Genomic DNA, 26,537 nt, shown 5'->3' with positions numbered 1-26,537 from the left:
AATGAAAACAATGGCAATTGTGCGTCGGTGAGATATTTCTCTTGAATAATACATGATTTCCCGGTCAAATATATTCCACGATGAAAGAAAATACCTCGACGAACGTTGTAAGCCTTGGAGGAACTCATTTCCGTAAGTAGTCTCTTGTGTAAAATTGACGAAATGTGTCTCCGATGAATGAAATTTTTGGTACTAATTTATTATTCATCGGACAGATTTCTTCATTTTTACACAAGAAACTACTTACGGTAATAACTTTCTAACATGTGGAAGGTGTTTTGTGTGATTATATCATAGCGCAAATTGATGTTCTTTGTTAAAAATTAATTCTTGGATGGACAATAGCCTTTGGCACGTACACCTTCGTACATCATCATCATCATTGGGTATCCAGTGTTTTGAACTGTGTGTGTTTGCAACGAAAGTTAGAAACATGATGTGTCGTGGATGCATGGTGAAATTCGTACCGGGTGTGGAAGATCCAGTGGATTTTTTAATTTAATTGAACACTGGATCGTGAAGGAAGGAAAGGAATGTCGAAAATGTGCCAGTTAATGTAAACTACTCGTTAGAAGGAATGGGCTGTGTGTATATGCCTAATTTGACGTGTCGTGGATGCGTGGTGAAATTCAGGTAACTTTTCCGTATGCTGGAAAAAGGGATTTCGGTACTAGTTTACTATCCTTCGGACACATTTATTTATTTTTACAGAAGAAACTACTTACCGTAATAAGTTCCTGTAGCATTGTCGAACATCGGGAAGGTGTTTTGTGTGATGTGGGAATGTTTCATAGCTGAAATTCATGTTGTTTGTTGAAAATTAATTCTCCGACGGAGAATAGCTAGCCCCACGAACCATTGGCACGTGGATAGATTAGTTCTGTTAGGTTAGGAAACATAGTTAAAATTTGGTGTAGTGTTAGTATCAGGATCTAGAAATTGGAAATAATTGCGAACCATTGACGCTAACCCCACAAACCATGGGCGCTAGCCCCACGAACCATTGGTGCTAGCCCCACGAACCATTGGCGCTAGCCCCACAAACCATTGGCGCTAGAGCCACGAACCATTGGCACGTGGTTAGGTTAGGCAAACATAGTTAAAATTTGGTGTCATGGTAGTATCAGGAATATATATATTTGGTTGTGAAACAAAAAAAATCGCGAAAATCAACAGTTTCCATTCCGAAAACTAACGCCTTATTTTCGCTTATTTTGCAATTTCTAGATGTTCTACACCTTCAGGAATGTTCCGCGAAGCAGATACGTAAGTACGAATGTCAAAAATTGACGAAACGAAAAAATTAGAGGTGTCCGAAGGATAGTAAATTTTTACCGGAATTTCTTCAAATTTAAAAGTTGGGGGCAGGTGACTCCGGCCAATTCGTAACATGCCTTTAACAGGGATTCTATTGAGAAAGCGGAGTGGAGGCGGGGCTGCGGTAGCGGTAAATCAATTACCCCAATGGCGGAGCCTGGAATCGGTGGGAAATTTGAACTCAAAAATTTCAAACGAAAATAATTTTTTAGTTTAAATTTCCCACCGATTCCGGGACGGATAGCCCCAAAAACCATTCATGGATAGCACGACGAAACATTTCAATTTTCTTCGTAAAACAATGCGAAAAAGTTTGTAAAAAATTGGATCAGATGAGCATTGTTCACGAGTATTTCTTGGGTTCTGAAGGTTGAAACACTGCATAACGAATGAAAATCGACAAAACACAAGCACGACGTGCGATTATGTAGGAAGGTGTATGCGCCATATTTTGTCACAGGCAAGCGAAAGACTAAGAGAAAGAACTACTCGTAATGTGAAAAATTGCAATTACTTTGATCAGAAAAACGTCAATGCACCTGAAGGAATGTTCCGCGAAGCAGATAGGTATGAATGTCAAAAATTGACGAAACTAAGAAATTGTAGGTGTCCGACGGGTAGTAAATTTTTACCAATATTTTTTTCCGTAAATGAATTATTTGTCTATTTTGGTATAATTACAGTATACCGGGAGTATCTCCGATTGCTTTCAAAGTCGGTATACTCACTAATTTTTACCTCAAAATCATGAATCTGCAGTTAAAAATTGGCGGTCACGTCTAGAAAATGCAAAATACCGTGCATACATTACCGCTATGATTGTCCATTCTAATGGTCGCCATGTTTGATGTGAACAAGTGAAGTTTGCTATCCATTCCATAAATAAAAATACGTTAGAGAATTGAATTTAGTCTACTTACGTAAGTGAGTATATGTTCGTTGTAAACTACGTTTCGGAAGCTTTACTGCTTACTTCTTCAGGTGGTCATATTTTAGGCTCGGAACATCAAGCCACGTCGGAGAAGTGTCATGTGAGGATACTAGGTAAAAGGTTGGGGTTAAAACACTTCATGGTGCTAGACACATACAAATTTAAAACTACCTTAATTAAAAACCCTTAAAAATCACGAAAAAAAACTTGTTAAAATCACCACCACGGTGTGCTTGAGTGGCCGTTGAAAGCCCTAGTTCCTTGCCAAGGTCCATCTTGGTTCCACCTTCTCCGACTTGGCTTGATTTTCCGAGCCTAAAATATGACCACCTGAAGAAGGAAGCTGTAAATCTTCCGAATCAACGTTTACAACGAACATATACTCACTTACGTAAGTAGACTAGATTCAATTCTCTAACATATTTTTATTTATAGATTGTGAGTAACATGCACATAACCTATATGCTATATATCCGTTCCGTGGAGCGTTGCTTTACATGTGACAATATGGCATCTTCAGTAAATGTGGAAAACATACTTGCTGCACGGACCATTCACGTAAGGTTAGGTTAGACAATCATAGTTAAAATTCAAGGTATTCATAAACAAAGTTTTTGAACGCTAATCATTGCAAAAAAATTGTTTCCTTCATAAATCACTGGTGTTTACTTCGGACCCCTTATTTCTACTTATTTCACATTTTCTAGCCGTGACTGCCAATTTTTAACTATAGATTCGTGATTAGGATGCCAAAATTAGTGAGTATGCCAAATTTGAAAGCAATCTGAGATACTCGCGGTATTCTGTAATTGCTCCTCTATTTTTTCTTACGAGAGAGCGCCTGTGGTCTAGTCGTTGTCAACATCCGTGGCAGAGTGGTTAGCACAGTGCCAGGGGCCAGGGTTCGAATTTCGGTTCAGACGTGGATATTTGTCCCAATGAGAATCCATAGAATTTAGTGAAACTTGAGAAAACAGGAGATACTACGGCATGGCAGACACTTATCAAATGGAAGCAATTGTAATAATACTACTGTGAGCACATGAAACATTTCAACAATGATAAGCAGGTTTCAATCCCCTGAACTGTCGACTGTCATGCTTTCCTGAAATGCCTCAATTCATGGTAAATCACAAAGAAATTCCCAGTAATCTATGATACTTACTATTGCTTGTCAATGAAGAATACTTTGCCAATGGGAAGAGCATATGCTTGTGTAAGGTAAAAGAAAAAATGCAATTTTCTTCATATTATAGTGGGCCATGCAGGTACTTGCAGGAAGTAAGGAAGTAAATAAGACTACATTATTGAAGATGAAATTTTGGCCTCCTGGGTACGCCAACCAAAATCTCTGCTGGTTTGTTAGCAAAGCATACGCTTGTACCGCCGGTGGTACATGTGGCAGCTAAAGTGTTAAAGTAATGAGCACTGTTTGAATTCGAAAAAAAGAAATATATATTTATATATATGTACGTATATGTTGAAAAAACAACTTAACAATTACCTTACGCAAGCATACGCTCTTCCCATTGGCAAGGTATTCTTCATTGACAAGCAATAGTAAGTATCGTAGACTACTGGGAATGAATGTAGAAGTAAATTGGAACCTTAGTAGAATACATTTAGGGACTTTATTTTAATGCTAAGAGAACCAAACCTGACCTGCCTAACCTAGCCACGAAAGCATACATTGAACAAAATCTTAAGTAATCGCTAAAACTCCGCAGTATGTGTTAATAGGCGTAAATCAAATCGAACCATGTAAAAATTGCATTCGTATCATGATGAAATCACAATAAAACAAATGGAACTTGTGTCAATTTATTTTTACTCTGTCTACAGGAAAGTGATTGTGCTGGGAAACTAATACTTGAACTTTTTATAAATTGAGATTTAAAGTAGGCTAGTATAAATGAACTCTACCACAGCTCTGGTTATGTTATTATGTTATTAAAACATTCAGAGCTAACCGAGAAACACATGTGGAATACAAGCTGATGTGCATTAAATACAGACAGTATTTAATTTCAGGAAATAAAAGTAGCAGAGATTGAACATGTACAACACACTGGTACCAAAATAAAATAACACAATGGATGTACAAAATGGAAATGTACGTTCGAAGTTTCATCACTGAAACAGGCAAAATTAGTATTTCTACCCTGAATATGACTGGCGTTAGCTCTTGAAAGCTTGGAAACTGTTCCACAATTGACGTGGTCGATAGCCAGAGAGAATTTATTCAAAATTAGTAGTGTCAGGTATTATGATTGAATACTACATAAAAATTCATCACAATTGTTGAATTATGCATTATATGTGACATTAATTATGAAGCATTCTGTGCATATGAAACTTTTGATATGATCTAACCTTTTTTCTCCCAGGCGTAGCACCAATGTTGGCAAGACAACCATTGAATCATTACAAGAAGGCATCGAGGAATTGGAAATGGATGATACCCAGAGAAAGCGAATGGAGATGTTCTTCTGTCAAAAGCAGAAAGTGGGCGACTTGAGTGATGATGATTTTGAGAAACTTGGAGAGCTCGGTGCAGGCAATGGTGGAGTCGTCATGAAGGTCCGTCATCGTCCTAGCAGACTTGTTATGGCAAGAAAGGTAAGAATGACTGTCAGAGGGTGTGAAGGGCTGTTTCTGTACCCTTTAATATTATTCCGTACACTCTTCAGCAACCCTTTACCAAAACCTATGTTGTACCAAACTCTTACAGTGTCATATTATATCATATTAAGCGCCAAATGTTGAAAGTGAGATACTGTTATTGTGTACAACAGACAAGTATTGATCTTACTCTGAAAGAGAAGTTGCATTTACTTTCCTGTAGTGACAGCCGTCTCTATAAAGATCAGTGGCTGTTGTCTTTCTTTCTTCAGCATATTTATTAAGAATTGTTTATTCAAGTTTGTGGTTTTTGTTAATTGTCTATAGCTCAGCAAGAGTTTTTATTTTTAATTGTTTATTTATTTGGTAACATTTCCGAGTGTTTTATGATATTTTTTTTCAAATTCTCCTAGCAGGAAGACTAATTATTGTAGAATTTTGGCAATCATTGTCACATGAAATTTGAACTTTCCTTAAAGTAATGAGCACTGTTTGGATTTCGAAAAAAAATATTTAGAAACATTAGAAAAAACAACTTAAAAATTACCTTACACAAGCATGCACGCTTCCCATGGACAATGTATTTTCCGTTGATACGACTGTAAGTATCAATCCCTAAGATTATATGTTTATTTTAAAAAGCTTCTCTGAATGCTTCATGTTGACCAGGGCATTCACTTGTTTATCTCAGTTGTCTCAACCTCTGAGGCATGTAAACAATGCACAGTGTTGTGCTATGCAAACCTCCTGAGGTATTCAGGAAATAGGTAGTTTCTTCTGCCTATGGAGTCAGTGGTTTGCATAGTGGCAATTAAAAACACGATTCGGCGTGGAGGAAGAGCTCCATGGCCTAGGGAATATAGAGGTGAGACAAGCTGAGAGGGGACTGACTTTGGATTGAAATTGAGGAGGGAGAAGAGGTTAGGAGAGCAGTGGAGCAGAAGTGAGACGACGCGCTGGTCAACCTATAGAGAAGCCAACAGAGGACTTAGTATATTTTTATTACTCGAAATTATCTTCATTCGTCAGATAGACAGGTAACTATCCTAAACCCAGCTGTGATTCAGGTTCAAAGGTTCATAAAACCCAACGAGTGACCGTTGCCTTTTCTAGTTGTTAAGTTCCTAAATCTTACTTGTACCTTTCGCATTGCCAGGCGTTAACTCGTCATGCCAATGACAAGTGCACTCATCATAGAGGATGAATGATGAATAGCTTACATCACCTAGCAATTAATTGCGAAGTGACTGCTTCTGATCCCATCATTCTATAGAATGATACGGTATCGTGGACTAGTGGGAATTAACAGACGTAAATCGAAATCGAACCATGTTAAAATTAATTCGTAACATGATGAAATCACAATAAAACAATAGGAACTTGAGCCATTTATTTTTTGGCATTGTTGATAGATGGTTTTATTTTCAGTCTACTTGTTTTTTCCTCTTTTTCCCAAGTTGCGCTGCAACAAATAAGAACTTTAGCAGACAAGAAAAGAGGCAAAATTGTATGTAACACTGAATTTCATGATGATTGTAACACTAGCCTCTTGCCTGGGCAACAATCAATGAATGGCCACACCATGTAAAATATGTACGTATGTGAGACAGAAAAAGTGTTCTGCAGGATTGACACTAAATAACATCATCTCTGCAGCATGTATATTTATAAGTACAGTGAACTTGAATGTTGTAGAATTTGTACGATGATATTAGGATCCAGCAGTCAGAAGTTGGGCTGTGGTATGAAGATATTAGCATGTAATAAATTTTCTTTAATTTTTTTCAGTTGATACACTTAGAAGTGAAACCAGCTGTCAAGAAGCAGATTATCAGGGAACTTAAAGTTCTACATGAGTGCAACTCCCCGCATATTGTGGGATTCTATGGAGCATTCTACAGGTACGTATGTATGCATGCATACATTATTTTGTGTGTTAAATAAGAGTAAACTTACCATTCAAACATTTCACATTTTTGCTACAAAACTAAACATGATTTCCATAAATACAAGGCCTGTTTTAAAATAAATTAACTCCTTTTGTAAAGTTTGCATATAATTTCGCTGAAGGGAACCAACAGTGGTGGTGCTTAGCAGTGTCTTTGATTAGTATCTTGGCCCAGTTTTAAAGATGCTGCTAACTGCACTAACACAGTAGATCGCATTGATTGTACATGGCAATTTTCAGTTAAATAAATAATTTATAGAATAATGTACATAGGATTTTGTAGATATCAGAATCACTTTGGTGGAAGTACATTAATCCTGTAATCATCTAATGGTGTTTATTAGGCACTAAGAAAGGAAACAAAATACATTTACTGATGGGGTGAAGTTTATACGAAAGGAAATGTAATATGTAAACTGTAGACACACTTACATTTCTCTTGATTTAAAATTCAATAATTTTTATAGGCAAAAATAGCAAACATTTTGTGTCGAAATACTAATCATGTTAAACCATAAATAGTGTAATCATCATTAACACATTCGGGTCTGGCCTCATAATACAGCATTGTTACCTCTGGTCTGCGGTTTTTGGTTGTTTTTCAAAAAATCATAGAAAAAATATTTTTAATTTGTTTTTATTTACCACATATTTCTTAAATCTACAAAACTTCCTCTTTTCAATGAACAAAAATTTGTTAAATTTTATTTTCATTTTCAGACGTTTTTTAATATTTTTTTCAGCAATGTTTTGTGAAGAAGAAAAAAGTACAAATTGTAACAAATATTAATATAGAGATATTTGAAGTTCGTAATCTGGCAGTTTCAATAATTAACTACATAAACTATTTGAATCTTGCATAAGAATACTTCTTATGTGCACATAACAAAAAATAATTACAAATTACAAGTAATTATCTTTTGTATGAAAAAGTGGCTGCAGGACAGGACCAGACGATGTATCAGTTGGTTCTGCGTCATCTGTAAAAATTAAACAAATAAATAAATAAACTAAATAAATAAAATAAATTTTCATTTTACATACACTATACATAATAATAATAAATGGAAAAACTAAAAATACATCAGTGCATGTAGGAGAATCAAGCAAGAGGCAAGATGAATAGACCCAAAAAAATTACCTCTTCTCACTTCATTCATAAAATACTAGAGTTTGCAACACTGTTTATATTGTCGACAATAATTATTACGAATATAACCTACCTTCCAAATCTTCAAATTCATCTGCTTCATCAAAATCGTCGCTAACTTCGAACTCTGAGGTGGAATTTCCTCTATGCAGTCTGGATCTAACGACGCCATTCTAAACAATGCACAGTACATCAACCTGACAAGAAACAGTCACAGGTGCAAGATAAAAATAGCACATGAGTCACCTAGCGGTCGGAATTTCAACAGAGGGGCTTGAATAAACACGCGCATGAGACGAAGTACGAGCATAGCCCGTCGTTCAATCGGCAAAGCGATTGCATACCGCAGGACAGGCTATACCCGTCGTTCGTCCACATTGACTTTAAGTGCACTGCGGGCTATGCCCGTCGTGAGACCCCAATGTGTCAAACTGTAAATAAACATGGCAGCTGATATTTTGCAAGCTATCATTAAAAAAATTGCCAAAATTCAATTACAGAGACTATAAAAAATTCAAGTAACAATTATAGAGTACATCCACAATGTTTTTATTTTCACTGGAAGAAAGGTTACTGAAATTATTATAATTTCATTATCACGCACAACAAACATTTCCATTGTCATATGTACAGTATTGGAAAGAGAAAAATGTATATTTACATATAATTTTTTATTTGCTTTAATCAAACTTGAAATATTTTACAGGGCCTTTTACTAGGAAAGGCCTTTTTTCCATACAAAAGCATATATACATCTATATGTGTTGTACCAAAAACCATACAAGCAATTTTAAGAATAATTTTTTTAAATAAAAAAATCTATTTAAATAAAGAAAAATCTTCAAAAGTGATTTCTTAAAATTAAAATCATGATTTTTTATCCACCCTGCTTACCATGAAGGAACTGGAAGAGCAGCGAGTATGTTTGAAATTGCAGGAAACTTTCAGAGAGATGTATGACATGTTACATAAAGCCTACAGTGACGAATGTTTCAGTGGAACACTGTGTTACAAACAGCACAGACATTTCAGATTGGGTTGGATCTCCATCGAGCATGAGGAATGAATAGTTCACATGTTAAAATGAAGTTGATTGTATTCTTCGACTGGCAGGGGATTGTCCATTCGGAGTTTGTGCCGCATGATTCCACTGTCAATGCAGAATTCTCTGTTAATATCATGCAACAATTACGAGAAAAAATGCAGCGCAATAGGCCACACATGTGACAGAACAAATCCTGGATGGTTCATCACGATAATGCATGTGCAGGGTTCCTGGAAATCTTAGGGAATTCTAAAAATAATAAAATTCTCATTCTAATTGATCAACGAGTCACATGAAGTACATCTGAAGGACTAGAGTATGATCCCACCTGTTAATTTCCTTCACACAAGCTGCTTTGAAGATATAGGCTTGTAACATATGTTTATTTTCTATTACAGATTAATTGATATTGTGTACATTTGTAAATTTCTGTTTCTCAAAAGTGTGAAAATATTTACTCATGTATAATGTGCACTTTTTTCCAAATTTTTTGCACCCAAAAACTGAGGTGTGTATTATGCACGGAATATTTTGTTTCATGTTTACGGAACCCTATCATGTTATATATTGTTGTAAAGCTTGAATTCTGTAGGTTCTGAATATGGCAAAAGTATTCCATTCTGATTTTTGTGGTACTTTGGATGAAAGAAAAGATAAGGAGAAAGAAAATAATAATTAGAATGTATTACTGGCCAAATAATATGACACATACGTATATGGAGTTTGTAAATGCCTTAATGAAAGAAATCTTGTTCTGCTAACTACTACTTTGAGGGTCCTGAGTAGGCCTCTTATAAATGTTACATCAGTCATGGAAAAAGTATATATTTTGAAGGTTTTTTTTTTTAGAAAAAGTAAAGAGAAAATTAGCAAAATCACATATAAAATTTGGGCCATTATCCACAATTTTTCACTTTGCTATGCAATGTTCTGCGACCCAAGAAAAGCAGTGCTGTTCTGGCAGAATTCGAGTATGCACCTCCCTTTCTACTATTACATAATAAATAAGGTGGTTAAAGAGTGAAAGCTTTGGGATGCTAAACACAGTGGACGGAGGGTGGCTTGGGTTTGTGACTTACTGTTTACACAAGAGAATATGCTCCTCTTGGTCCACATAGCAACAGGTGACTTAGTGAATAGGTATGATGTCACTAGCTCTTGATTGGCATAGCAACAGTTTTATGACCTACAACTAAGAAAGCCATTTCATGAACCTAAATTATACTGCTCATTATACAAGAGATAAATTTTTTTATCACTTTTCCTCATCAAAAACCAGGGTGCGCATTATACACACACGCGCATTATACACATGTAAATACAGTATTTGTTCTATATGTGGTATGTTTGGAATGTTATTTTGTGCACTGCAATACAGTTGGAAAATGTGTTAACTCAAACAAATATCTGTAATCATAATCCTTAATTATATGTGCACAATTGTTCTTTTTAGTTGATTTCACAAAGTGAACTGATATGAAGTATTTCCCAGTACTGATAAACTACCAATATAAAATTTACTGATTCCGATAACTGAGCCAATGCAAAATTGCAAATGATTTACTGATTCCGATAACTGAGCCAATGCAAAATTGCAAATGATTCTTGCAGAACATTCATTCACCACCTCAATTAATGTATGTAACCAAGTGATTCAATATGATTTACTTTAATAATGAACTGCTTATATAGACATTTACTTCACAAAACCATGACATACAAATTGTATTTTTTTATTCATGAAAGTAATTTAAAATGGCTAAAATTATCAGTAATATTATGGATACACAGATATGCCCATACCAATAGAGTAACAATTAGTTTGCTCTGCTGGGTTTTCAGTCATGCAGACATCAAGGGGAACGAAGGAGGTGTTACAGATAGTGACCTTCTCGTCCACCTTGTTCTCGTTCTCTTTCTTGCTGAGAATAAGTCATCTTAACTCTTGCTTCAGATCTGACACAGTCGTCTCACACATTGCCATTTGGTGCAAGGGCTGGACCCTCCTCTACTGGGCTGTACTTGTAACGTATAAAGTGTTCGGCACATTCTTCTCGCATGTGCTGATTTTAATTTCCTCAGACAGTGTTTTAACCTTCCCAACTGCACTGTGTATTGACTACTCTGGAGAAAAAATTGAAGATTCCAGAAGACTCATTGAAAATACATTTCAAGTTCACGTGGGAACTCTGATGTGTTCATTCCTCACTTGTTCTCCAGGAGTTTTTGGCAAAGCACCAGACACCTGCAGACTTCTTCGTCTTCCCCAAGTTGAAATCAACCTTCAAAGGCCACAGATTCTAGACAATAGAAGAATCAAGGACCTTCAGGCCATACCAAAACTGGAGTTCCAGCAGGCATTCCATGACTGAAAGAAACATTGGGAGCAGTGTGTTCACAGTGGAGGGAAGTACTTTGAAGGAGACAGGTCAAAATAGCTGGTGTGAATTACCATTTTCTCAATTTTGCAAAAGTTTGGTTTCTTGTACATGACCATAATTGACTTCACAGTGGTAGGATAATTGGGACATTTTTTGTGATACTTTCTATTCCCATACATCATGGAACAACCATGTCAACCTTGGGTTGTTATCAAGTGGTGTTCCCTTCTACCTTTATTTATTTATTTATTATGAAAATATTTATTAATTTTTTAAAATTAATTTTTCACTTTTTTGTCTTTCAGTGATGGAGAAATAAGCATATGTATGGAATACATGGATGGAGGGTCTTTAGATCTCATCCTGAAGAAAGTTGGGAGAATACCAGAACCTATCTTAGCAAAAATCACATGTGCAGTAAGTAAAGATTAACATAATGTGAAATTTTGAAAAAAATGTGCAGACCTTAACGGCTGAACAACATTAAAAATCACATGTAATATTTCTTCTTACTTTTATCTCATCATAAATTATATTTTATGGAGATTTTTGCAATTAGAAACAGCTGAATCTTGACTTTCGTGGTGTGTCCAGGATATTTGGAATGGGGGATGTGCCTATAAGAGTGAAGGGAAATATGCCTTTTTTTTTATTTTATTTTAAGAAGTTCCTTGAAAGGAAGCACACCCCACCAAATACCCTGCTTGACACTATCACATGGCTGTTCACATGAAGAACTAATTTGAAATTATAATTTTGGCTGAATGACTTTAGTCACATTGAGAAATAAATGTTCGTGGATATGTGCCTGAAGGAATAAGTGTGTAATTTTCAAGTTTTTCAGGTGCCTGCAATGACATGGCAATTGCAAATTGATTAGTAAATGTTCCTTTTTTTATTTTTACAGTGAAAACCTATTACTAATCTATCTGGTGCTATTTATGTATATGTTGCAAATTCAGTGTAATCTGCATTAAAAAGCAATAAACTTTTGCAGCCATAACCAGTCTCAGCATTTAGGGAGGGTGGGGGAGGTTCCCCCTTCCAGTTTTGGCACCCAATCACCTGCTACTGCCCATGACCTAATGACAATGAACAGTTTGATATTGTTTGATTTCACTCTGATCCTCAGGTGTATATTTATTTCACTTCAGTCTAAACATACTTGACTGTATTTCTCCTCATGTGACAGTCACAAGCAAGTCAGTTATTAAGGTAAAGAAACTTCTTGAAAATTACCATCGAAATATGAGTTTAGACTCCCTCTATAACTTAATATTTTTAATAATCAGAAAATTGCTTTTGGTACTACACATTATTCTTCAAACAAACTTTTGTCTTTCTGTTCATGTGCAGTGTGGAGTTACATTAGGTTACGATTAACTTATCTGAACATACCAGCTTTCCAAGTCAATGCAAATTCATAAGCATCATTACCTTTGAATTATTTGTGAGAAAGGGACATGCTGTATACAATACATGCAAGTGTTTATGCTATCCTGTGAAAAAAAAAATGTTGAGCAAAGTGGATGGGTGGAAGTTCTGGAGAAAAAGCAGCAGGTTGTGAAGGTGGAGGTTGGATCTGGGTATGGCCAAAATTTTTTTTGGATCTAACTTACCTAGTTCCGAAAAAGCTAGGATCCAGAACCAGGTATCCAGATCTCAGAACTGAGTACCTAAATTCTGTGGTATTTCCAGAACTGGATATCTGGCCATCCTTAGTTTGTTACTGTAAGCTCTCCCACATAAGTGCTACTTGAGCCACAATTTTTCAAACTAAAAATTTTATATTGTGGGAGATGTGTTTATTTCAAATTGATTGGCTAGTAAAAGTTTTCAACTTGAACAATCAACACACTAATGGATGCAGTTTCTAATTATGTAGAGATTTGAAATGATGCTCTTAAATGAGCTCCTGGATTATTAGGAGTTTCTTAATTATCTCCAGCTTTCCAAGATGTTCCCTTTTCCTTTGAAGAAATAATTGCTCTGGTCATTTTGGTACTAGTAAATCATGTTTAGAACTCTACAGTGATCATTTTTTGGTCCAACAGATACCTCACCCATGCTTTGTAACTGCAAAATAGTTGGATTAAAAATTATAGATACTCTAGTTTGGACTCCAATTAAAAGGAGTAAATAAGTATGTGGAAAGTGGCAACACCACTGTGACTTACAGTAACACCCCACAGTTTCCATGGTTCAACCGGCATCACTGTGCAGTGTTGCCACATTCCACGTACATATTAATTCCGTTGAATAAAAGTCTGTATAAAATCGGTTTTGCAATGTAAATTGACAATGATAATTATCATTATAATGAATAATGGATTTTAAAAACAAATGCAAAGAGCTTCAAAACAAGACCAATATTGTACTTGTAGGATTACCCAATACTTAGAAAATGTTTCCCCAAAATTGATAAGAACGTTTTTTTTTTTTACAAATTTTCAAGATCTGAAAATTAAGAATTGTGTTTAAAATCTTTTTACCTGCACCATACTAAAATTTCATCATGATCGGACCATACGTTTTTTATTTATAGAATTTCAAACAGAGTGATTATTTTTTTTGTTCTCACGATAAAAATAGAAGGTATACTCGAAAAATAATTGATTAGCATAGATTAACGCAGAATTGACTAAGCTAAATGTTGATGTGACTCAATTTTATGTAGGCGTACTTGTAAATTTTTAATTGGAGTCCAAACTCGAGTATCTATATTTTTTTATCTGACAGTAGGAACCAATAGTTATAAGAAATTGTGTATAAATTTTATGCCTGTTGTCTCTACATATTGATCCCAGACTGTCATTTTGAAACTAACAAATTTAATTTAAATGAAGTACAGAAAGGATATATGTACTGAGAAGAACATGGTGGATCGTGTCAAAGCATTGAGTAATTAAAAATTTCAGTCACTATTCATGTTCTTCTGTGAATGTGACTTCATAGACAATATGCAGCAATAGTAGAAGTTATCTTGAGGTGTGAAGTGACAACATAAACCAGTGGTTAGGATTTTTTGATCATTTGTTGGATGCTCTCTGGAAGAAAATAATGGCGCTCTGATAATTTTTAGATGACAATTGTGGGAATTATGTATGGGTAGCTCACTTAATGAATGACATATTTAGATTTTTATACACTCTTTTTAACTCCTTCATTCAACTGAAATCTCACATGGAAATGGTTTTGTCTGAATGAACAGAATTTACATGAAGATGCCCAAATTAAAATACATTTTGGGGAATTGCTATAATATGTTTCAGTATCGCACTTGCAATTGATCAATTCTCTCAAAATTGTCTGGCAAATTACATCATTTTGTGTTCCAAAGGACACACTTATACACTACATAGCCAAAAGTCACTGGACACCCAGTTCTGTTCATTCCAAAGACACCAGTAGGTAACTAATAAGATGTTGGACCTCCCTTCGCTGTTATTACAACATTTACTCTTTGGGGCAGGCTTTTCGCTAAGTTCTGGGATGTTACTGGTGGAATTTTTCCCCATTCGTCCTGTAGCCTCGTGAATAGTTCAAGGGTGATTTTTGGTCGAGTGGGTCTGGCACGCAACCGACGCTCCAGTTCACCCCAAATATGTTGTATGGGTTTCCAGTCATGCCTTTGAGTGAGCCAACTAAGTGCATCCATCTGATCGTCCTCAAACCACGATGCAATGAATAAATCATGACAGGATAAATTGTACCATTATCTTGCTATAATGTATCTTGTATAACAGAAACCATTCATAGGAAACACAATCTTCATAAAGAATGCAACATTTTCAATTTTCTTCCATGTGTACAGAGCATCATCACCAGCACTCATAAGGAAGTCACAATCATCCATTCTCTGAAACAATGTCATTGTTGCCATCATTTTTGTTTATTCTTTTATCAATTTCATCAATTTTTCACTCACTGCGTCCATTGCTCAATTGTTGAAATAAAATACAATGATGGTTTGATGATTTTGTTGAAATTCGATGCAGCATTATTAAATGTCTTTCTAGGTGCTGAAGGGCCTAAGCTACTTAAGGGATAAGCATGCTATCATGCATCGTGATGTGAAACCAAGCAACATTCTTGTGAACAGCAGGGGAGAAATTAAAATATGTGATTTCGGGGTTTCTGGGCAGTTGATCGATTCCATGGCAAACTCCTTTGTTGGCACTCGAAGTTACATGTCTGTAAGTATCTTCTACGTATTTTTGGTTTTATTTTTTGAGTTAAAATATAGATCTGGTAACTTTGCTATTATGTATTTAGTACCAAGTTACTCCAGAACAAGCAAAACGTTAACATTACAGCTTTATGATTGTTAAAATGTCCCTGGTAAGAAAATAAAGGTTTCCCAAATTAAAACACTTCTCATGCTCAATTGCATAAAAATATTATGCAAGTGATGCCCAGTTTGGTGACCGAGCACGTTAAGTGGTAGACTCTCAATCTTGCCACTGAAGTTCCTGGATTTGAACCCCAGAATGGGCATGGGTGTGCTTCATTAAGTTTATCTAATCATCACTCATCATCATGATCAGCAAAAAGTGGCAGAAAATTGATTGATTTGGTTTATTTTACATTGCTTTTCTGCCACATTATAGCACGCTGTGCAAACTAAGTGGCAGAAAAGCAAAAAAAAATTACAAAAATACAAAAATATAACATTATGCAAGTGACAGAACTGTAAGACAATTTCATGTAACATTGTGCAGTTCATCAACAACTTATCACTTTGATTATAAATGTTAAAGGTATGACTCAGATAACATTTTTTTGTGATAAAGAGACCATAAATTCCATGGCCTGTAATAATTAAACTTTAGGTCTAATCTCAGTTTATACTGTGCAGTAAATATGAAATGTTTGTGTTATTAAAAACTACCCTTCCAGAGGTGACAAGACTAATTAAATCATATAAACCAATATGTGTAATAAGTTTGCTGGGCAAATTGTTGGAAAAACAATCAAAGAATTCAGGGTAACCAGGGAAATCTTGGGACTGCAATATGGCTTTACTGCGGGAAGATCAACTGTGGACACACTTTGTCTCCTATCCTGACTGACACTGTCAAGGCAACCGACGCTAGATGCATCCTGGAAATAATGATAGATATCGAGGGAGCATTTGACAACCTGTGGTGGCCAAATCTTTTCAAAACCTTAGGGTCTATTTTAGGCCCCAAATTGTGGAACATCAATCTAGAAACGGCACTGACAACTTTAAAGGAATCTCCAGAAATCCTGAAATCCATCACCTATGTTGATGACATAATCATCTTCATATCAGCAAAGTCATGAAAATAATTGGAAACAAAATCAAACACTACCCTCCACAGGTTGTCGAAACTGGTGTGACTGTGCAAAACTCAAAATTTCTGGGCAAGAACCAAATCAAGTACCGACACACCCAAAAATTTTAATTCATTCATTAATTCAAAGGAAGCTTAACTTTTTCGAGCAAACCAACAATTAAACTTGATCGAGCCAGCATCTCGAGAGCAAGAGAAGCGAAGTATCTAGGCACTACTTTACAAGAAAGGCTTCTGTATGCCAGACATCTGGAAACTGTCACTGCACATGCATTAACCTCCACCAACTAAGTTGCAACCCTGAACTCGACCCTCTATAGACACCCTATTTTTCATATAAAAACATACTTAACAACAACAACATACGGAGCCCCGGTGTGGCCAGTAGCCTTTCAACAAGGATGAAACTAAACTAAGATCATCCTTAGAAAGACAGGGGCGTTAAGCATACCAACAATGGCTCTCCTTGTGGCACTGGTATCTGGCCCATTGACTTAATATTAACTTATCAAGCGGCGAGATACTGGCTGAAACTGGGATAGGAGGCTAGGTTGACAAAGGTTCTGGGAATGTTTATACCAACTGAAGGGTGGAAGATATAACAAACGTTCTTCTCGAAATATGGCAGGAGGAGTGAGATACTTTAGCCGATGTCAGAAGACTATGAATTCTTCCCAAACATTAACGAAAGGATGTGTTTGGAAAGAATTCGAGCCAGACCCGATTCCACTTGCAGATCCTGCCCTAACACCCCAGATACACCAGATCACAAAATCTTTTACTGACCCTACGCAAATCCCCTAATACAAACATTTAAGAAATTTACTGCCTAACCTTGAAATCAACATCATCAGATCCAACCATTTCCAAACCCTCAACACACTAACCGACATTATCTCCAAAGAAGAACTACTCAAATTCTGATCTCTCAATCCTTTCCCGCTTCAAGTCCAAAATAGACATCTTCTGCAGTCACAACCACAGTTACGGCGATCCAAAAGGCTAAAACAAAGGCATATCCCAGCTCCCCATTCTCACAAAGATGACCCAGTGGAAAGAGAAGAAGGACCTGAAGCAGAAGATCCGGAGCAACCGCCGGGAGCTTCTGGAGGAGGGTTTCATACCATCTTAACTGGACGCCAGGAGGAAGCTGTGAGAAGACTCGTCAGACCACCAAGGCCTCCGGGAGAATCACATAAAGATTACATCCAAAGGATTCGAACCCGGGACACTTAGGATTTGAACCCAGAAAGGAATAGAAACATGCAAAAACGAATGTCACCTAAACCAAGACACAATTACACACACATCTAGAACTCTTAACTTACCCACTTCTATTAAATACTGTTCTTCTGTCACCTTCATCTTTCTTAACCTTGCTATCCTGACGAATCCCTGGATTAACCTCTCTCCTGGAGCTTCCAGAATAGTCAATAATGACTCTCTCTCTCAACATACCATTCCCCCTTCCTCAAGACACACACAACATATATCCCCCTTATATTTTACACTACTATCACACTTCATACTTAAGCCAATGTCCAAACTCCTAACCCTCTCACTTGATTTACTTCTTCTCGCTGCCTTCATTAACTTCAATCAAATAATCTTCACACTCCCTTCACACACTTACACAAACAAAACTACACACACATAAACTCACCAAACAACAATACAACATCACATCTACCCACTCAACTCCTAACAGTATCTCAGTCAAATAGATGTACTGAAACACACGCTACAGTACGTACCTAAGAAAACTACCACAAAACAAGTATCATATTAACCGAAAAACCCCGGTACCAGATCCTGCAGATTATATTGTAACTTACAGGAATGTATGTATATGTATTCTTTGAACCAAATAAAGTCACGAGAAAATTAAAACCGGGGAACCGATATTCCGTGGAAAAGACGTTCTGGTCTTTTTAGGTACCAGAACATCAAGTGCATACCCTCGAATGTATGCAGGTAGAGGTGGGCATCTTCCGAGGGTTCCCCCCCCCTTTTTGTTATCTTTGTGCAGTGAATATGAAATGTTTGCTAGTACTGGTATAAAATCTACCAATATTCTACGAATCCAATGTAGAATTACAAATGTCCTTGAACAGGAATTGTTCATTCACCTTCTTAATTATTGTATGCAATCAGGTGACTGCAAATGATTTTGCCTAATTAAACTTAATGTTTAGAAATATACCTAACAAAACAATGTTATGCAATGATGCATAACATAAGCTATGTTTACCTTGAAATTTATTAAATAGTAATATGGCAGAGTTTTGCACTAAATTACAGGCTATTTATAGGAATATTGGATTGGTAAAATTATCAGTAATTTTACTGATGAATTAATATGCCTATACTACCAGCTGGCACTGATTAGTCTGTGTGATCGCTAAATTTTAGTAATAGTGTAGTAGATTAATATGGATAACTAGTTCCATGATTTTTTTTCATTAAATTATTTTATTATTTTTTAAAGTACAATTTGTGATCAGATTGGCTACTTTGGGCCAGACAACAGTTTAAAGTGTGATCCACTTTGGCTCACCTAAACAGTTGATCATAATGAACAACTTTGAATTGCTAAAGTATTCAAATATTATCTGTTGAAATTAGCATTCGTTCAGCCATAAAACTTTTATTATCTTTCTTAAAGCCTGAGAGACTCCAAGGAACCCACTACTCTGTTCAGAGTGATATTTGGTCATTGGGGTTGTCCCTGGTGGAAATGGCCCTGGGGATGTACCCAATTCCTCCCCCGGATGAAAATACACTGGCTGGAATATTTGGCAAAAAGAAGATTGAGGATCCTGATATTCCAGGATCTCCTGTTGCAGGTATATTGTGTTTAATTAGGCATTCTATTAAGGCAAAATACGGAGAAACTAGTACTCACTTTTATCTGCGAAGCTGTTTTTTCTTTTTCGATTAATTTCAGTGGCCACTGCCACCATCCTCGTTGGAACTTGCTGTACTGTTGCTTGGCGTGAAATACATTGCGTTTATTTTGGCTCTGGGCTGAGAGAATGTGTGAACAACTTTGAACAACTCTTATAACAGGTTAGTACTCATTATGCAATATCAATTTAATTGTCTACATGCTGAAGATATGTGCGTAAATAAGTGAGACATTACAGGACGAAAATGTTGGCTTCTGCAACATGCCATGCCACATCACGTGCTATCTCGGCCCAGAGCCAAAACGAACACACTGTATTTCACGCCAAGCAACAGTACAGCAAGTTCCAACGAGGATGGTGGCAGTGGCCACTGAAATTAATCGAAAAAGAAAAAACAGCTTCGCGGATAAAAGTGAGTACTAGTTTCTCCGTATTTATAACTACGTATTTTGCCTTAAACTAACCTGATTGGTCGTTTGGTTCTGTAACCTGTAATTATTAGAAGCTGGTATTTCACACCATTCACATGCAGGTTGCAAATGTCATGAAAATAAAATTAACCAAGTGCCACAACCCTTTTGTGGAGCAAGTTTTTCAAAATTAATTTTCTGATTGAATAATCATCATGTGAAAGTAAAAATACGTATTTTCAAGCAAAACTCTCATAGATTGCTATCATCTAGTTCCAATGGAAAACTTACATATGACTTTGAATTGTTACAGTTGGCAAGTATCAGTATCTGTTCAGACTAATGGGAGTCTTGTAATTGCACAAGAAATGCTTCTTGTTTCTTCATAAGAGCTAGAATGTATCTCTGGTTTCAATTATGTGGAAAGGTGGAAGAAGCTTTTGCTGTAGTAACCTTGTAGTTTAGAATACTGCCAGAATGTCAACTGTTTTTTGAATCTTTAACGTTTTCCAGGTGGTTATGTACCAGGAACAAATGGGCCACGTCCAATGGCAATCTTTGAGTTGCTAGATTACATTGTGAATGAGCCCCCTCCAAGGTTGCCAGCTCAGTACTTTTCAGGATCCATGAAGGATTTTGTCGACAGATGTTTGGCCAAGAATCCAGCAGAAAGGGCAGATTTGAAAACACTTATGGTAAGTTAATAATATGTGTAAATTTCCCAACTAATTCAAGATTTAGTTGTCAATTGCAGGGTAATTTTATGGATCAATCAATTAAAAAAGACTTTCGTGTTGCACATAATTTTTCTCAACTTCTTAGGTGGAGTGCCCCTGAGGTATGCCTTTTATTTTAGTATATTGAAAGTTGCATGGTTTGAGTTTGAAAGACTTGTTTCATTTCCCTTTTGTTGTCTGAAGAGGGGTGACCCTTTCTCTCTCTCTCTCCAAAAGGAAACAGCTGGAGAGCGAGAGAGAGGAGAGAGAAAGAGAGAGAGAGACTGAGACGTTTATTGCATAGATTCATTGTAAATGTTTTTTAAAACAATATGAAGATTAGGCACCATGGGTGGACTAACAAGATTAGTTCACCTCCCCCTAAGAACAAGATTAGTCCCAACCTCCCCGATGCCACAGTGGCAGCATCGTCACCTTGTAATAAGGGGTTTGATACCCGGTGGAGGCACATAGTGGTTCGGATCCCACTTTAAACTGTAGGTCCAGTCCCGATTAGCCTTACTGTGCATAAAGTGGACTTAAAACACCAACTCAATCAAAGATTGAGATTTCCAAAACCAACAATAAACTGTCAGTGAATGTAAGGGTAAATGGCAAACAACCTTATACCATTTGCAGATTAGCATGAGAAAGGTGGGTTATTTGTCTCCCCCAAATGTGATGACTTTGGAAAAGTTATGATAATGATATATCCCAAAGTACAACTAAAGTTCAAGTAACATAAACTATAAAAAATGAATAAATGCAATAAAATAAATGTTACCTGCACTTTAAAATATAACTAAAGTAAACTCTGTGGTGCAACAGCCCTTAAATGGCCAGGACCTGCCAGAGTGGCTTTTCATTGGGTGACGCATGCTCAGCACATTGGATCCCATCGCCTGTGTTTTTCTGGCTTTCGTGACCGGAGCCTGCTACTTCTTGAAGTAGCTTCCCAATTATCCTCACGACGCTGGGTCAATGCCGAAATTTTGGGGGCACCCACCAGTAATCGAACCTGGGACCGCTTGCACCAAAGGCGAGAGCGCTAACCACTTGGCTACGTGGGAGCCCTTTAAAATTTAATGGTACTTTGTATTTTTTTTTTTGGAAAGTTTGTTGCTAAGAATATACTTTGTAACTGCAAAACACTTTTGTTAAACAAACTGCACAAGAAAACATTGTTCTGCTAAAAGAAATTTTCACAAAAGTTCCCCCCCCAAAAAAAAATATTTTGGAAAGTAAGCCATTATTTTTAGTGTTTACACTGATGAATACTACATATTATGAGTGCATGTATGGCTCAGCCGAGAGAACCAAAGTAATCCTCACAAAGTTCATAGCCACCATCACGCTATGCCAGCTAAGGCATTGCTTACGTGTGAGGCAGCAGTTGTTGGTTCCAGATAGAAAAGTCTGGATATTCCGCAACGGCAGTGTAAGAAAAGGGATTTTTTCTGCAACTCATGTTGATCCTGTCAGTTGCTGCATGATGTAATATTAATGAATGTAATGAAAATAGGAGAATCCGCTTCACAGCAGAAGAGTTGCAAGGCCTGTTTTTTTGTCAAAAATTTGCCTGCAGTACTTTTAGCAGACAAATGCTTTTTCCAAAACACTCAGGAAAGTAAGGAATATTATTTAAGGGAATCTTTGTCAGAATTTATTTTAAGGCAACTTTTTTTTTAAGTGTTATTGTCTCGTACATAAATATATAGGGTCCATTGGAGTCAATTGAAAAATGAAAATTTTCGAAATTTGACTTGTAATAGTAAAATTATGTTGCCTTTTTGGCTTCAAAAAGACTAGTTCTAAAATTTCACATCAATATCTTGATTCTAAGGCTTGTCCCAATGGCTTTAAAGTTTTGTGGGTATGCATCCATGCAATACATGCTACTTTTAAACAATTTGCAGCCAACTTCTCCAACTGCGAGCATGGATATGTAGCAAAAACAGTACATACAAACCACTTTACCAATCTTCTTGTGTTTTTGGGCCATTTCACTGATTTGATTGTTCTCAGCTTGAAATATTGCCCTACATCATAGTTTCCATTGTAGCAAACTATGTTGGGTAATGGGCGTAGGAATCCTATCCAATTTCTCTCTGCGGTTCTTCCAAAGACCAGAGAGAGTAGTTGGATGGCGATGTTTCAGACGTCGTTTGAAGAATCCAAATGCCCAAAAAATCCATAGGACTGGCATCAGGACTTTTCACCAGAATGTCCTGAAATGGAATAACATGGATCCCGGTTCCCCACTCCATCTTGTGATGAAAGCGGTATTGCTTGAAGCCTTGTCCATATAAATGCTTATCTGTCTCTACCAAGGAGGGTTGTCTGTATGGAAAATCGGTGTCATAATGGATGACTGAAGTAGACAGCATTCACTTTAACATTTCTGTCCACCTTACGTATCACCAACTTCCTCGCATAAGCGAATCAGGTGACAACCGTGAAGCCACTTGGAAAAGTGTCCCCACAGTAGTGAATAAAGTTGCTGTACCCCTTACCATCGGTGTTACGGTACACAATTGACCGAATGTGATTACATCCAGCGAGGTAAACGTTCATTGGGATCACAGTTCTCCATTTGGATGCCGCCAGGTGTCTTTCGTAGAGCTATATTGCAGTTGATCCTGTGTTCTGCAATGTGATGTATAAGGAGGTGGTGCATGCAGACTTTACCAACGCACCACAGCCCAAGACAGTTACGGATGGGCATATTCACAGTGGAAGGAGCCATATGCACCCTTCTGGCCACCTCACGTTGGATGGGTGAATTATCCTGGAGTTTCATTTGGCGAATATATCTGAGCACAGCAGGTGATACTTTCACTGGTGTTCTCTTACGATGCCCTTTTTTGGGCGAATGTTTACCAATGGGCCCCTCTTGTGTACAGCATGACACTCTTTCACAGTGGTTTTCCCGATGGTCAAAACCATTCTGCCGTCACTTAGTATTCAGTCATACTAGAGATGCACATAAAAAAGGTACATGATGCACCCTTCCCAATAACGGTACCATTTGACCTCTATGTGTATGACACTCCTGCATCTGCAAGCTGTGATACACAACTGATGACAACAGCTACACCATCACTCCCAACTCAATCGCACAGATGGCAGTGGCATCCCAAAGTTGTTCGTGTTTAAGGTCAAAGGTCAAGGTCACGGGACAAAATTATATTTATATCCAAAGGTAGGCTTGTTATATATCACTGGAAAGCTTGTTCAATTCCCTGTACAATAAGCTTCATTTGAGCTTGCTAGGCAAAACAGGGGCGGAGTTACAGCAGATTTAGTATAGCTAAGCAGGCTCAAAAAGGGCAATTTATGCTAACTTTGACCTTAAATAATTATACAATTACAAAATGCACGAAACTAAAAAATTTCATAGTTACTAAGTTCCATTCATAGTTTCAACTCCCCAAATTTCATGAAAATCGGAAATGGTCAGGTTGGAAATTGCAGATATCTGTGTTCATTTGGCATGGAATGACTCTAATGCCTTTTGCCATCCGAAGAAAAAAACAAAATAAAGCTAAGTGCAAGAGTTATTTTGGACCAGGGTTAGCAACACTTACAATGAAGTGCATGAATTATTTTCGACAAGACAACATGCACAATGAAGTGCAATAGTAATTTTGCCCCAATCCTACCTCTTACTCCCCCCCTTTCATTTTCCTTCCGAAGAAGGAGTGGTTGCTTGTCTTCTGAAGCAAGCATTGTGTAAAGTCCATTTCACCCGAAAAGTTATCGCCGCAAACACTTTTGACAACAATGCCACCCCCCTCCCCCTGCCCTTCAGTCCATGACTTGCTTTGGCATGTTGAGAAGGAAAACAATAGACAAACAATTTCCTCATAGGTAGGTCGCTTTCCTGCAAGGCATGAGATTGTAAACAAGCATTTACAAGGGCACCAACTCACTACTGTGAGCTTTGTCATTCGATGCCTCTTTTACTGCGCCGACAAAGAGGAGGTGTAAATTTAGCAACTGCTGCGGACGTCATTAGGGAGTTGAAGAGCACCAGCGACAAAGAGGTGGTGTAAATTTAGCAGCTGCTGCTGACATTATAGCCCAGTCAATAAAGGTTTTATTCATGCACAACAACCATGAATTGAACATAGATAGTGGTCAGGCACACCACGCTGGGCTTCCGTTACTGCAGCAATTAACACCGATGAACAGCAGACGACATATACGCAGACATACAGGCGACAGCAGCACACATAGTGGCGATTTAGGAAAAAACAACAGAAACGTGCCAAGCAACAACACAACTAATTCCAAGGAGGATGGTGGCAGTGGCTACCAAAATTAATAGAAAATAATGTAAAACAGCTTCGTGGAAAACGTGAGTACCTTAATTAAAGGTTTTATGTCGGGAATAATTCCGTAAAAGCTGAATTTTGGGCAGTTGTTAGAACACTACTAGTAGTGCAAAATCCCAAAAGTCCCTGCCCCTTTTCGCGGTGCTCCCTGCCAGCGTCCCTCCCAAACAACAATTTCGCAGACTCTCAGTTATTGATCTATATCTCCGTAACCAATGGTCCTAGGCAAGTAATTTTTTTTGGTCTTAATCCTCATTAAATGGGCTACAAAAAATATTATGTTTAATGGTTCGATAATGTTGGTGGTTTTGCCGTAATTTAAAAAATAATCTTCAAAAAGTGAATTGTTTCTAGTACTTTCTGATGTTTTTGCCTTGTAACTTTTGAACAAATTAAATGACAAAATATTGTTTCGAATAAAAGTTTTATCCTAATTTATAAGCTTTAAAACAATATCAGTTTTAATATACTTTAATGAAAGATTACATTTCGTAACGTTACCAAATACACAATACTATTGTATGGTTCGAGAATTATTAAGACTCTTAACTTGGAGTTACTCACATAAAGTATTATAGTGAGTTTTTCTACAAAACCACTATTTTTATTTTTATTATGAAAGTTTACACTATTTGGAGCATTTCTGAAAAATCCTGAAGTTGACAGGTGCCACCATTCATGAGATATCAAATCAAAAATATCCAATATGGTGGACTCTTTTCAAGATGGCAGCCATCAGCACACAGATGGTGATTGGCTACTCAACTGAACATGTCTTAAGTGGTAAAACAATTGATTCTACAAAGTCTCATGCTTTTATCGAAAGTCAATGATTCCGGACTTAACCGCCTGACTGTGATAAATACACACTTGTTTGGTGCAGTCCTCCATTTGGAGACACATTTTATGGAGCATCTTTCATTAAAATATTTTAAAACTGGTAGTATTGAAGTAGTTGTAATGACGATGGAGCAAAGAGAGTGAATTAAACATTGGTCAGAGGATTGTCTTTAATCAAAAGCTGTCCAGGTTCAAAGTTACTTTTACCTAAAAAAGCATTACTGATATGTGAAGTTATATGAATGAATTAGAAAGTATTATGTCTTTAATCAAAGAAGATGATTTAAAGCTTATAAATTAGGCTACAACTTTTATTCGAAACAATGTTTAGTCATTTAATTTGTTCAAAACTTACAAGGCAAAACCTTCAGAAAGTACTAGAAAAAATTCACTTTTTGAAGATTATTTTTTAAATTACGGCAAAACCACCAACATTATCGAAGCATTAAACACAATATTTTTTTTAGCCTATCTAATGAGGATTAAGACTAAAAAAATATTACCTGCCTAGGACCATTGGTTACGGAGATATAGGTCAATAACTGAGAGTCTGTGAAATTGATGTTTGGGGGGGGGGGGACTTTTGGAATATTGCACTACTAGTTGTGTTCTA

The 26,537-nt window shown here is 36.8% G+C and overlaps 1 protein-coding gene across 1 annotated transcript in view; it reads left to right on the top strand.

Moving 5' to 3' along the window:
• Dsor1 (mitogen-activated protein kinase kinase 1) overlaps nucleotides 1-26,537 on the top strand; it is a 32,785-nt gene that overhangs the window by 2,488 nt on the left and 3,760 nt on the right. Inside the window, exons 2-7 of the mRNA XM_083118522.1 lie at nucleotides 4,636-4,867; nucleotides 6,659-6,771; nucleotides 11,700-11,811; nucleotides 15,414-15,590; nucleotides 19,378-19,558; nucleotides 20,545-20,726. Coding sequence (XP_082974648.1) covers nucleotides 4,636-4,867; nucleotides 6,659-6,771; nucleotides 11,700-11,811; nucleotides 15,414-15,590; nucleotides 19,378-19,558; nucleotides 20,545-20,726 — 997 coding nt within the window. The remainder of the gene's footprint in view (nucleotides 1-4,635; nucleotides 4,868-6,658; nucleotides 6,772-11,699; nucleotides 11,812-15,413; nucleotides 15,591-19,377; nucleotides 19,559-20,544; nucleotides 20,727-26,537) is intronic.

The sequence above is a fragment of the Lepisma saccharinum genome, chromosome 3 (genome assembly GCF_977018435.1).
Source record: "Lepisma saccharinum chromosome 3, izLepSacc3.1, whole genome shotgun sequence".
NCBI lineage: Eukaryota > Metazoa > Arthropoda > Insecta > Zygentoma > Lepismatidae > Lepisma > Lepisma saccharinum.
Note: the sequence above shows the minus strand (reverse complement) of the source record. Positions and strands in the feature narration are given on the sequence as shown.